This window comes from Thunnus albacares, chromosome 12 (assembly GCF_914725855.1).
Source record: "Thunnus albacares chromosome 12, fThuAlb1.1, whole genome shotgun sequence".
Taxonomy (NCBI): domain Eukaryota; kingdom Metazoa; phylum Chordata; class Actinopteri; order Scombriformes; family Scombridae; genus Thunnus; species Thunnus albacares.
This window is the reverse complement of record NC_058117.1, coordinates 32877768-32892058: the sequence shown is the minus strand read 5'-3', so window position 1 is coordinate 32892058 and position 14291 is coordinate 32877768. Positions and strand designations below refer to the sequence as shown.

Genomic DNA, 14291 nt, shown 5'->3' with positions numbered 1-14291 from the left:
AAAAGCACATTGAACACATTATTAGTCAGAGCTGTGAGAGCAGGGAGGAGGAGATTAAGGGAGGAGCAAAACTGTCACTGAAGTACAAAAACCTTTTTTAGTGTCAAAATTAAAAATATCCACCTGCAACTGACCTATTCAAGAAATATAACATGCAGTTCACTTTATCCACCAGTCTGTGCTCCCCCTCTTCTACACTCTCTAGTTTTAAACTACCAACTGTTGCTGAAATATCTGGCCTCATTCGAAAATCCAAATCTTCTGCCTGCCAACTAGATCTTCCTCCTACTCACTTGGTAAGAGCCTGTCTACCCCGCCTGTCCTCTCTAATAACCGACATTGTACATTCCTCCCTTATTTCTGGTTTTGTTCCTTCATCTGTCAACACAATTTGAATAATTTCAATATCAAATTTACCATTTCTCTCTTAAATACTCAAAAGAACAGTTGCAGCTCAGATTCAGGTTCACTTGTCAGACAATAACCTGTATGAACATTTTCAGTCTGGTTTCCGTCCCTCCCACAGTACAGAGACAGACTTGGTCAGAATCACCAATGACCTGTTGATAGCAGCAGTCTCTGGCCTCTCAACCATACTTGTCCTCCTGGATTTGAGTGCAGCCTTTGACACCATGTCACATACCATCCTCCTTGACAGATTAGCTTCCACTGGAATCACTGGTATCCCACTTTCCTGGTTTCATTCATATCTCTCTGGTCCAACTTAAAAATCTAAAATCCCAGTCCTTCCCTGTTATTAGCGGTGTTCCTCAGGACTCTGTCTTGGGCCTCCTTCATTTTATCATTTATCTTTCACCACTTGGCCATATTCTCAGAAAATTTGGAATACAGTTCCGCTGCTATGCGGATGACACCCAGCTCTACCTGTCTACCAAACCTACTTCCACTCTTGCATCCTCTTCCTCTTCCACTTGCCTGCTGGAAATCAACTCCTGGCTTTCACATAATTTCCTCAAACTTAACAGTGATAAAACAGAGGTTCTCCTCGTGGGTACAAAATCTACTTTATCCAAACTCACCAGTTTTTCACTGACTATTGATTATTCCACAGTCACCCCTTCCCCCCAGGTTAAGAGTCTGGGCATCATCCTTGACAGCACATTATCCTTTGAGCCACACATCAATAATATCACCCTGTCTGCTGACTTCCACTTACACAATATCTCTCATCTCTGTCTGTCTCTTACATCCAACAGTACCACCATTCTCACTCATGCTCTGATTATATCCTGTATTGATTTCTTCAACTCTATCCTTTCTGGTCTTCCTCACAAGTTCCTCCATAAACTTCAACTGGTTCAAGATTCTGCTGCCTGTATCATTACCAGAACCTCTTCCAAAGAACATTTCACCTCTGTTCCCCAGCAACTATACTGGCTTCCTGTTAAACACCGTATTGACTTTAAGATTCTGCTTCTCACCTTCAAGGCCCTTCATAAGTTAGCACCTCTGTATCTCTCTGACCTCCTTCACACCTTCACACCCTCCTGTACTCTCAGATCATCCTCTGCCATTCTCCTCACTACACCTCCTGCCTGCTTGACAACCATGGGGTCCAGAGCCTTCAGCTGTGCTGCCCCTCACCTCTGGACCTCTGTCTCCCAGACATACGCAACACTGATTCTCTCTCAACCTTCAAATCCCGTCTCAAAACGCACCTTTTCAAAGTGGCTTATTCCCTCTGATTGCTTTATTCAAATCAACTTTGCATTGATGATGATTTTATACTTCTATTTACTATTTTAACCCTATTTTATATGATGCTGCTTTTTTGGATTTATTGATGTTGTTTTCACTGCTGTGTGTTTCATTTTAGTGTTTGTAAGGTTTTTTTGTAGCAGTGACAGGAAACACCAAAACTCTGTACAAAAACCTTTGGAGCAAAGACAACAGAATACTCCACAACATCCACTAGAGGGAGTCACACACTGTTAAACTTCAGTGGTCTAAGTGTTTGTTTTATAAAACTGAAACTCTGATGTTAATGAGCTGCACATGAATATCAGAGATATGATGCAGCAACAAACAACCAGACAGTTATACATATATAATAACAGTATAATGAACACAAAGTAGTTTATTTGTGTTGACTGTTCAACTCAGTGATTTTTGAGATGTAAAAAAATAACTTTCTGATATCAGTTAAACTCAAAGAGGAACAACAAGATCCTCCAGTGTGGACAAAAGTGACAACAGAACATCTCAGATACAGTTTGGATCATTTCTCAGAGGCACTTTTGTTATTAACACACAAAAAATGTGATTGTTGGAGTTGAACCTCACTGATCACAGAATGTCAACAGCTGGTTTCAGAGCCCCGTCCACTGAAGTTCAAGTTTGTTATGAAACAGTCTGGATTTGTTCAAATGATAAAATTCTCAGGAAAAGTGCAGAAATTAAGATTAAAGAATGATGGAGAGTGATAAACTTACTACTTAAATACTCTTTAATAATTCAAATTCAAAAGCCAGACATCAAATTTTATAAAGACCTCCAATCTAACGTCCCCCACTCCTACCAGTACAAAGCCCTTCAGTGCCAAGAGTTGAACAAAGATAAGAGTCCCCTCTGCCAGCTGGTCCTGAAGCTCTGCCCTCACACACCAGGGCTTCAGGACAGACACCAAACAATCTGGCCCAACTCAATCATCTCAAAACAACAAGAAGATGATATCAAATATTGGAACCAAACCGCCGAATCACAAAGTAAATTAGAATTGTATTTGACCCTAAAGAGAGAGTACATGGTGGCAGAGTACCTGACCACCGTGACTGATAGAAAACTAAGGAAAACACTGACAGACTGAGTGGACACAGCCGGGCCATAGAAACAGGTCATCACAGGCAGAACAGGCTCCCCAGGGAGGCCAGGCTGTGTTCACTTTGTCATAAAAGAGAGGTTGAGATAGCATCTCACTTCCTGTTATACTGTGAGAAATATAGAGATTTAAGAGAGAAAAAATAAATCATATATATCCTGAGTTGATCCATCTCCCCGACCCTCAGAACCTGCCTCTATGTGGGGAGAGAAGTCAGTGTGCAGTAATAGCTGCAAAATATGTTAAATATTGTCATACTTTAAGAGAAACAAGCTCTGTACTACATGTTTCTGTGTGATTACATCTGTAAAAAAGCCTTTTATTATATTGTATTTGATATGATTGTTGATATTTGCATATTGTATATTTATTGCTAATCATCTGTCAATGTTAATCATTTTCTGTAGTGTTTTGGTAATATAGGTTTGTGATCTGTCATGTCAATAAAGCTTATTTGAATATGAATTTGATATGTAGTTGTATGGTGCAACACTGATGACAATAAGGTTTTGGGATGTTAACTTTGTATGTGAGCTATTGTTGACATAAGTGAGAGTATCACACAGTAACTCTTCAGACAACTAATCTAACAACAGAGAGGAAACCACCAAGGATGTCCTTTCTCTCCACTGCTGTTTGATCCTTAAAGCTCAAACTGCTTCACACAACCTGACAGTTTGGTCCAGAGGATAAAAAAACAAGACACAGGATCAATAATTATTTTCATTGATTATCTAAAAGCAACAGATTTAGGTTGAAGCTGATGTTTAACTGCTTAAATTCCAGCAGGTACAATGACATTCACCAAAGTAGAGAAGTTGTCCTGTAACACTCATTGAGACATTGTGTGTATTTGAAGTAAACTAACACTCAAGACTTTATATAATGTCAGAATTCAGAAGCTCAGTTTCTTTAAGTTTCCTCAGAGACACTTTGCTTTTCATCTCTCCCTGATCTCACTTTGGTTGGTTTGGAACAAGAATCATCAAAAATCATCAACTGTTATGTAATTTCATCTCAACACTTTCATAATCAGTAGAGCAAATCATTTCTACATGAGACTTTTTTTTAACTTGTATGTTGGTTTCATCTGTTTGATTCAATCATAATGAAGAAACAAACACTATTTATATCCAACATGAGTGAAACATGATTTATATGATGGTGACTGCAGCATCAGAGTTTCCAGAGTTGAAGGTAGAGGAAGAGTAACTGAGAGAAGTGAAAATACAGATCTAAGAGGAGACGGAGAGATTCAGGGAGGAGCTAAGCTGTTACTGAACTATAGAAGAGAGACGAACTTCCATATTCAGTAGAGTTCAATACACAAACCACAAACATTACCTTCATTCAACATGCTGGCATTGGACTATTATGTATTTTCTTTACTGTTTCTAGTTATTCTGACAGGTATGAAAGTTTCTGCATGAAAAAAATTCAATTCCACTTTTGTCTGAATGTGATTCCTTGATCGTGACTTTAACATGTTATAACAGAGTTATCTCTTCCTTTAGGTGTCAGCTGTCAAGAACTCACTCCAGTCAACAATGAAGAGAACAGTTTAGAAGGCAGCACTGTTACCCTGTCCTACAACTACTCCAAAGCTGCTGCAGCTAATGATTATTTCTTCTGGTATCGACAATATCCAGGAAAACCACCAGAATTCCTCATGTACATCTCAGGCAGTAACTTCACAAGACCAGCAGACTCTCTGAAATCAGAAACAAGATTCTTTACTGATCTGTTTGAAGACAAGCATGGAGTCAAACTGCAGATCTCCTCTGCTGCAGTGTCTGACTCTGCTGTGTACTACTGTGCTCTGCAGCCCACAGTGACAGGAAACACCAAAACTCTGTACAAAAACCTTTGGAGCAAAGACAACAGAATACTCCACAACATCCACTAGAGGGAGTCACACACTGTTAAACTTCAGTGGTTTCTTATCAAACAGTCTAGATTTCTTGTAGTGGTGATAAAAACATCAGAAAATGAAACACTACAGATAAAACATGTATTATTTATATAAACAATAACATCATAACTGAGTGTTACAGCAAAACCTCTGATATCTAATAGAGCTCACATTAAACTCTGTGAACCAACTATTTTTATGAGGCACTCTTCATAACTGCCCAAATACAAAACTGTTTTAATAATGTGAACAATATATTTGAGTAAAATATTCAGTATATGAATAACATGGTTATGATATTGTTACATAATATACAAGCTGCAGTGGAATATGTGTGGAAAGTGGTGTAAGTAAGTAAAGTAAATCCTGCTGAAACTGTCTGTTGATGTTAATCTTACTGCTCATAGTCTGGGTATAATATTTGATGCTGTGTTTTACTTTCATCATCAGCTGAGTTAAGTTGAATAGTGATGAAATAATGTCGTCTCCATGTTTGAAGCAAACAATCAGGTCCTTTTCGTGTTTGTAAAGCCTGAGAAGGTGATCAGCTACCTTTCTGCAACTCCAGTTATAAATGTAACCAGTCTGTTAACCAGGAGGAAGAGTAACTGAGAGAAGTGAAAATACAGATCTAAGAGGAGACGGAGAGATTCAGGGAGGAGCTAAGCTGTTACTGAACTATAGAAGAGAGACGAACTTCCATATTCAGCAGAGTTCAATACACAAACCACAAACATTACCTTCATTCAACATGCTGGCATTGGACTATTATGTATTTTCTTTACTGTTTCTAGTCATTCTGACAGGTATGTTATATTTCATTCTTGTATTTTTTAAATTCTGAATCATTCATTGAAACTTTTACAACATGTTATAACAGAGTTATCTCTTCCTTTAGGTGTCAGCTGTCAAGAACTCACTCCAGTCAACAATGAAGAGAACAGTTTAGAAGGCAGCACTGTTACTCTGTCCTACACATACTACAAAAAACCAGGTGGTGGTGATAACTTTTACTGGTATCGACAATATCCAGGAAAACCACCAGAGTTCATCATCTCTCATTATGGAACTGGAAGAACATTAAATGCTCCCATCTCTGGACTGGAGATTTCAGTGGAGGGAAAACAAATCCATCTGCAGATCTCCTCTGCTGCAGTGTCTGACTCTGCTGTGTACTACTGTGCTCTGCAGCCCACAGTGACAGGAAACACCAAAACTCTGTACAAAAACCTTTGGAGCAAAGACAACAGAATACTCCACAACATCCACTAGAGGGAGTCACACACTGTTAAACTTCAGTGGTTTCTTATCAAACAGTCTAGATTCTTTTCCCTCATGAGACACAGTTGTGATGAAGAGTTTTACAAATGAATGTCATTTGACATATGAGTCTCCTCCTACTGACTGCAGAGGTGGCTGCATGGCAGAGAGCTGTTTGATTCCAGCTGTGAACATCAGACCAAACACAACTCACAAAACCACTCAACACTTATTCAAACTCAACATTCACTTACAGCATTTCACTTGTGTAACCATGGAAACACTGGCTGTCATTTCACTGTTTTCAGCTCTTGTAGGTACGTATGTTTTTGTCATTGTGTGATATTTTCCAAATGATGGATATTTGACTCTGGAACAGAACTTTAATACAACATGTTTCCTTCACTAGGTAACACCTTGGAAGATGATTTCTATAGAAATCAGTCAAATGAACAGTTGATCAGTTTGTGTCCACAGAGTAACACTGTACAGTTGACATTTTCCACTGTCTTCTCCTCTCAGCCTCATGAACAATGTTAGTCTAATGGCTTCATTTTCTCTACTTTTTCCAGGACTAATAGCTGGAGACACAATCTCTCCTGTAAAAGAACAAGTCAGTGGAAGAGAAGGAGAATCTGTCACACTCACATGTACCTATCAGACAAGCTATGCAGGGAGTGTTTGGCTTTACTGGTACAAACATCATTCTGACCTTCAGGCACCTCAGTTTATACTCAAGAAAGGATCAGTGAGTGGTGAATATATTCCTGATAAACGATATAAATCCAAAACATCAGCTACATCAACTGAGCTGACCATAAAGAGTCTAACCCTGGCAGACACAGCTCTCTACTACTGTGCTCTAGACACACAGTGATAGAAAGTGTAGAAGAGGCTGTACAAAAACCTGAACACAGATATCTGACTACTCTTCAAAGAGGAGGGAAGTGGTATTCAAACCACAGCTTCATATCAGATGGATTCTGCTAATTCCTGTTTTATCAGAGTCACTGTGGTTACAGCTGCTAATGAAACACTGTGGGAGGACTCACATGAGCAGCAAATCCACATCAATGACAAACCAGCTGGATGATGCTTCAAACACAAGACACCATCAAAAATAAACTGACATAAAACTGTGTGTTGAACTAAAACCTGAAGTTACTCGTCGGGTTAAAAAGTGAATGTAATGAAAATATGAGAATGTTTGTTTCATACTGTCAGTTTTTATCATGAGCTGTTTCCATTAGACATTCAACAAGGGTGTCTGCTGATAAAAGTTTTAAGTTATGTAAACCAGGACAGAAAAGACACAAACTTTCACTGTTTCCAGGTTTTCAAGCCTCTCATGAGCTGTTCTGGATAAGAACGTCAGCAGAAAAGACTGTTACAAGGATGTTTAATATAGAAAAACAGGGAATTCATCTTCATCTTTACCCAAAGTTGTGGGATATTAAATATGTAGATGAAGTATTTCTTACCTTTCTGTCCACTGTTTTATCCTTCGGGAGTGTAGCAGCTGTGAAATATAGGTGATCCCTCTGGAAACTAAAAATAAACTAAACAAGACACATAAATAAATGACCAAAAAACCTCTTCCATGGACGACCTGAACAAGTTCTTCTGTAAAATTATAATTTGACTTTAAAGTCAATCTTTGTCTTTTTAGGTAAAATATAATGTTCAGGTTTTCTTTCATGCAGCTGGTCTTTTAACAGGAACACTAGTGAGAGCAGCTTTCCCCCGTACTGGCCTCCCTCCACTTTTTCAGGATTGATTTGAAGATTTTATTGTTTGTCTAGAAATCATTAAATGGGCTAGCTCCAATCTGTCTCTCTGATCTTTTACAACCACATGTCCCATCAAGGTCACTCAGGTCTGCTGACCAGTTGCTTCTGGTTGTTCCAAGATCCAGGTTGAAGCACAGGGGAGATGGTGCCTTTGCAGTTGTAGCCCCCAAACTCTGGAACCAGTTGCCTCTGCATGTTAGACTGGTTCCCACACTGCCTGTTTTTAAATCCCGTCTTAAAACACATTTTTATTCCTTGACTTTTAACTCAGTATGAGAGTTGCATTGCATTGTCTTTTTGTCTGTTAAACTGGTCTTTGTGTCTTTATTGTGTTGTTTATGGCTTTTGTTATCTTGATTGTTCAGCACTTTGGTCAACTTGTTGTTTTTAAATGTGCTTTATCAATAAATTTGAGTTTTATGTGTTTATTAGTCCTGACATGTAACACAAATACAACATTACTGATATTTGTGTTTGACTAAAATGTTCAATATTATATTTTAATTAATTATAAACAGTATTTTCTTATTGATTGATATTATATCAATCTGAAAAGCACATTGAACACATTATTAGTCAGAGCTGTGAGAGCAGGGAGGAGGAGATTAAGGGAGGAGCAAAACTGTCACTGAAGTACAGAAAGACACAAACTTTCACTGTGGTGTTTCATACTAAACAACACAGACAGTTTCTTCTTATCTTCAAGATGGTGTCAATGCAATTAAGTCTGTTTTCAACTTTGTTTCTGATCACACTAACAGGTAGGTGACACACTTCATATTTACTTCTATTAATGTTTGATTGAAAACTGAGCATGAAGTTGTATGTATTCATGTTATGAGTCTTTGACAACATGTTATAACAGAGTTATCTCTTCCTTTAGGTGTCAGCTGTCAAGAACTCACTCCAGTCAACAATGAAGAGAACAGTTTAGAAGGCAGCACTGTTACTCTGTCCTACAAATACTCCAAACAAGCTGATGGCACTGATAATTTCTTCTGGTATCAACAATATCCAGGAAAACCGCCAGAGTTCCTCATTTCCCATTTCGGTTCAGGAAATGCAATATCAGATCCAGTACCTAGACTATCTTTTAAAGTGAGTGCAGATAAAACCCAAATGGATCTGCAGATCTCCTCTGCTGCAGTGTCTGACTCTGCTGTGTACTACTGTGCTGTGAGGCCCACAGTGACAGGAAACACCAAAACTCTGTACAAAAACCTTTGGAGCAAAGACAACAGAATACTCCACAACATCCACTAGAGGGAGTCACACACTGTTAAACTTCAGTGGTTTCTTATCAAACAGTCTAGATTCTTTTCCCTCATGAGACACAGTTGTGATGAAGAGTTTTACAAATGAATGTCATTTGACATATGAGTCTCCTCCTACTGACTGCAGAGGTGGCTGCATGGCAGAGAGCTGTTTGATTCCAGCTGTGAACATCAGACTAGACAAAGAACTTCAGCATTAATTCTGAGACTGACAGGTAACGATATTTGTAAATATTTTAAAATTGGATGTAATGTGGTGTCTCTGTCTGGTTTTCATCAGAACACCTGCTGCTGCGTTCTGTACGAGCTGTAACTGACCAACAGCTTTCTTAGACACACCAGACAGAAGAGCGTTACAATAGTCCAGCCTGTATTGTACAACCTGTATGTATTAACTTTTCTGTGTCTGACTCTGACACTATTCCTTAAATGATAGAAGGACACTTGAGTCACGTTTCTAATGTGACATTAAACATTTAGGTCCGTCAATAATAACACCAAGATTATTGACCTGCTCCTTGGTGTTTAGTGTGAATAATTTTAGGTGGTCATCAGGATCTCAGTTTTGTCTTGATTCAGCTGTAACAAGTTCTGAGTCAGATGCATGCAATCTTGTCACTGATAGAACTGTAATCATTTGAACTTACAGAGATACGTATATAGCAGGGTATCATCTGTGTAATTATGGAGATTGATGTTGCGATATCTAATAATATTGCCAAGTGGTAACATATACAAACTGAGAAGAATTGGGCCTAAGATAGAGCCCTGAGGGACACCACGTCAGGTCTATTTTATTGGAGGAGTGGTCGTCCATGGCCACAATGAATTGTCGACCAGTTAAGTAAGACCTGAACCATCAAAGAACTGTACCAGAGAGACAGACCCAGTGTTCAAGTCTGTCCAGCAGAATAATGTGATCTACAGGATCAAATGCAGCACTGAGATCTAACAGGACAAGCACAGAGAGATTCTTCTCATCAGTGTTCATCCTGAGGTCATTCACAACTTTGACTAGAACTGTTTCCATACTGTGATGGGCCCTGAAACCAGACTGGAACTTTTCAAATACAGTGTTGTCACAGAAGACCTCCTTCAACATTTTTTTTCCTAAAATCTTACTAAGAAAAGGCAGGTTGGATATTGGTCTGTAGTTTGAGATGACAGAACAATCTATATTGTCTTTTTAAGCAGTGGTTTAATTAAAGTGGTTTTGAAAGCCGCAGGAAAGGTGCCTGTGAACAGTGAGTGATTAATTATTGTTAAAACGTCCTCTGCTAAAAAGTTAAAAAACAGTTTTTGAAAAGTGGTGGGAATGAGATCAAGAGCACAGGTAGAGGATTTTAACTCACAGACAACTTTCTTGATTGTTTCCAAGTCCACTGATGTAAACTGATGTAACTGATGCTTGGTGTATTATAATATTCATTCATTGTCTGTAAAATAGGCAGAAAAGTCATTGCATTTAGTAACGTTCAGGTGATCAGAGTAATAGTTCGGGGCCGGGCTCATGAGACTGTCAGCAGTTGAAAAGAGAAGCCTTGGATTGTTAGAATTTGTGATTATAAGTTGAGAGAAATACGATCGCCTGGTGTTTCTGATGGCTGCATTGTGTTCTGCTCAGAGTTCTTTAAAGACATCATAGTGGACCTGAAGTTTTGTCTTTCTCCATCTCCGTTCAGCTTTGTGACAGTTTAATTTGAGTTGGTTGATATCCTGTTTTCTCCATGATGGTTTCTGTTTTTGAGGATTTTTTTGTCCCTGACTGGGGCGACATGGTCAATAGCTGATTGTAGTTTTGTGTTTAAATTGTCCACTAGATCATCAACAGATAAAGGGAGAGTTGGCAAAGATATATTATTTGTATGCAACATAAAATTTACTGCCATTTCAGATGTAAGATATCATCTTTTTACAGTGTGTCTAGAATTACAATGCAGCATATGAAGAGAGACGGTTAATTCAATAAATGATCAGACAGAAGCACATCCATAACTGATGAAATGTCAGCAGAAAGTCCCCGTGTAGTGACAAGGTCTAAGGTTTGACCACAGCTGTGAGTTGGTTCATTAACATGTTGTATGAAGCTCAGATCTTCCAATAGATGTGAAAAGTCAGAAGCCTTCTTGTCTGTGTTATTGTCAGTGTGTAAATTAGAGTCAGCAATGATGATTATATTGTCATAGTTAGAGCTGATGATAGATAAGAGCTCAGAGAGATCAGACAAGACATTTGGGCAATGCTTTGGTGGTCTACAGACAATAACTGCAAAAAGACATTTCAGTATGACAGCATGGTACTCAAATGAACTAAAATCATCTAAAGAAACATCCCTCAGCCTCAGAGCATCGATACATATGGCGGCTGTCCCTCCGCCCCTCTTCCCTTGTCTAATGGAGTAGGAGAAATTATAAGTTTGCAGGTTAAATTTCATTAAGAGCATCTGTGTTTAGCCAGGTTTCAGTTGAAAATAGACAGTCAAACTGAGGCTTTACAATAAGATCATTCATTTAAAAGGTTTGACTGCTGAGGGACGTGATATTTAAAAGTGTTATTTGTAGATTTACTGTCTTGCTTTGATCTGTAAGTGGTTGGTAACAGCTACTGGATGCAGGGATGCATATGAAGTCGTATAAGAGACTGAGATTTGTTGAATTAGATTTTAAAATGGTCTATGAGGTCTTTCAGTTGCACGGACTGGAATCCTGCCTGGTGAGCAGATAGATGGTACATGATGTTCAGATAAACTTGATGATATGTGTGAAGTATTTGTTGCAGCAGAACAAAGTCTGTGAAAAGTCTGATGGTCAATTTTACAGTCAGAGCCTGAATAAACACTGTGGGAGGATTCACTTGAGCAGCAAATCCACATCAATGACAAACCAGCTGGATGAGGCTTCAAACACAAACTGTGATGAAGTTCATGATGTCATTGATGGTTCAACAACCTATAGAGGTGATTTCCTGGCCCCGCCCACTGAGGTTCAACTCAACCAATGAGATTATTTCTGTCTGCAGAGCAGAAATGTTTGAGGAAGTAAAATCCCAATCAGCTTGATGCTGAGGAGAAGGGCTGTGCAGCAGAGAGGCTGTTTAGTTTCTTCATTCTACTGCAGTGGAAGAACATTGATCATCTGCTGTCTGTTTGGTTTCAACAACTCCAAAGACATGTTGCTTTACCTCTTTATACTTTTATCTCACTTTATAGGTGAGTGTTAGAACAGAGATGAAAGTCTCATTTTACCTGATGTATTAACCAGATATCTGTTTTTCATGGCTGGATGATTTTGTGGAAGTAAATTCACAGACAAACCTGCTGATTGTTCTCCTTTAATCAATCATCTTTATTGATTCATCTCTTCCTCTGCATGTTCTGTTCTTCCCCAGAGTGTAAAGGACAAGACAGCGTGACCCAGCCAACAGGAGATGTCATTGCTGCTGAAGGAGACACAGTTACACTTGCTTGTACATTTGAGACCAGTTACACAAGTCGCACTTTGTTCTGGTACAAACAGGATGGAAACAACAGCCCCAAATTCATCCTGAGCCGAGTTAACCTGGATGAAGGGAACACACCAGATGAGTTTAAAGAAAGATTTTCATCTACACTGGATTCCAATTCAGTTCCTCTGAAGATCCAGAAGCTGCAGCTGTCTGACTCTGCTGTGTACTACTGTGCTCTGCAGCCCACAGTGACAGGAAACACCAAAACTCTGTACAAAAACCTTTGGAGCAAAGACAACAGAATACTCCACAACATCCACTAGAGGGAGTCACACACTGTTAAACTTCAGTGGTTTCTTATCAAACAGTCTAGATTCTTTTCCCTCATGAGACACAGTTGTGATGAAGAGTTTTACAAATGAATGTCATTTGACATATGAGTCTCCTCCTACTGACTGCAGAGGTGGCTGCATGGCAGAGAGCTGTTTGATTCCAGCTGTGAACATCAGACCAAACACAACTCACAAAACCACTCAACACTTATTCAAACTCAACATTCACTTACAGCATTTCACTTGTGTAACCATGGAAACACTGGCTGTCATTTCACTGTTTTCAGCTCTTGTAGGTACGTATGTTTTTGTCATTGTGTGATATTTTCCAAATGATGGATATTTGACTCTGGAACAGAACTTTAATACAACATGTTTCCTTCACTAGGTAACACCTTGGAAGATGATTTCTATAGAAATCAGTCAAATGAACAGTTGATCAGTTTGTGTCCACAGAGTAACACTGTACAGTTGACATTTTCCACTGTCTTCTCCTCTCAGCCTCATGAACAATGTTAGTCTAATGGCTTCATTTTCTCTACTTTTTCCAGGACTAATAGCTGGAGACACAATCTCTCCTGTACGAGATAAAGTCAGTGGAAGAGAAGGAGAATCTGTCACACTCACATGTACCTATCAGACAAGTGAATATTATATTTACCTTTACTGGTACAAACATCATTCTGACCTTCAGTCACCTCAATTTATACTCAGGAAAGGAGCAAAGGGAAATAGTGATCAATATAGTCCTGATAATCGATATGATTCCCAAACATCAGCTACATCAACTAAGCTGACCATACAGAGTCTAACCCTGGCAGACACAGCTCTCTACTACTGTGCTCTGCAGCACACAGTGATAGAAAGTGTAGAAGAGGCTGTACAAAAACCTGAACACAGATATCTGACTACTCCTCAAAGAGGAGGGAAGTGGTATTCAAACCACAGCTTCATATCAGATGGATTCTGCTAATTCCTGTTTTATCAGAGTCACTGTGGTTACAGCTGCTAATGAAACACTGTGGGAGGATTCACATGAGCAGCAAATCCACATCAATGACAAACCAGCTGGATTATGCTTCAAACACAAGACACCATCAAACATAAAGTGACATAAAACTGTGTGTTGAACAAAAACGTTAAAAAGTGAATGTAATGAAAATATGAGAATGTTTGTTTCATACTGTCAGTTTTTATCATGAGCTGTTTCCATTAGACATTCAACAAGGGTGTCTGCTGCCTCCACTGTTTGAACTACGAGTGTGAATGAGATATGGTCACTGACTTCATGTTGTCTTCAAGTATTTATAAATGGACACTGACTGACTGACTTCATCCTCTTTGTTCCCTGTTGGCCATCAGGCCACAATCAGCTCCTTCCATTGTTCACTATCCTTGGCAACATGTTGAGCTTGACCTCAAATACACACTGAAGCATTA

General features: G+C 39.0%; 2 gene segments (V, D, J or C); both read left to right on the top strand.

Moving 5' to 3' along the window:
* Positions 1-4194: 4194 nt before the first annotated feature.
* On the top strand, positions 4195-5942 carry LOC122994087 (the record flags this gene model as incomplete). The annotated part of the segment is given in 3 exon segments: positions 4195-4249; positions 4354-4664; positions 5703-5942. Coding segments are annotated over 3 exon segments (606 nt in total), but the record flags the coding sequence as incomplete, so codon positions are not given.
* A 5916-nt stretch (positions 5943-11858) lies between these two features.
* LOC122993832 lies at positions 11859-12779 on the top strand (the record flags this gene model as incomplete). The annotated part of the segment is given in 2 exon segments: positions 11859-12283; positions 12463-12779. Coding segments are annotated over 2 exon segments (468 nt in total), but the record flags the coding sequence as incomplete, so codon positions are not given.
* Positions 12780-14291: the final 1512 nt, after the last annotated feature.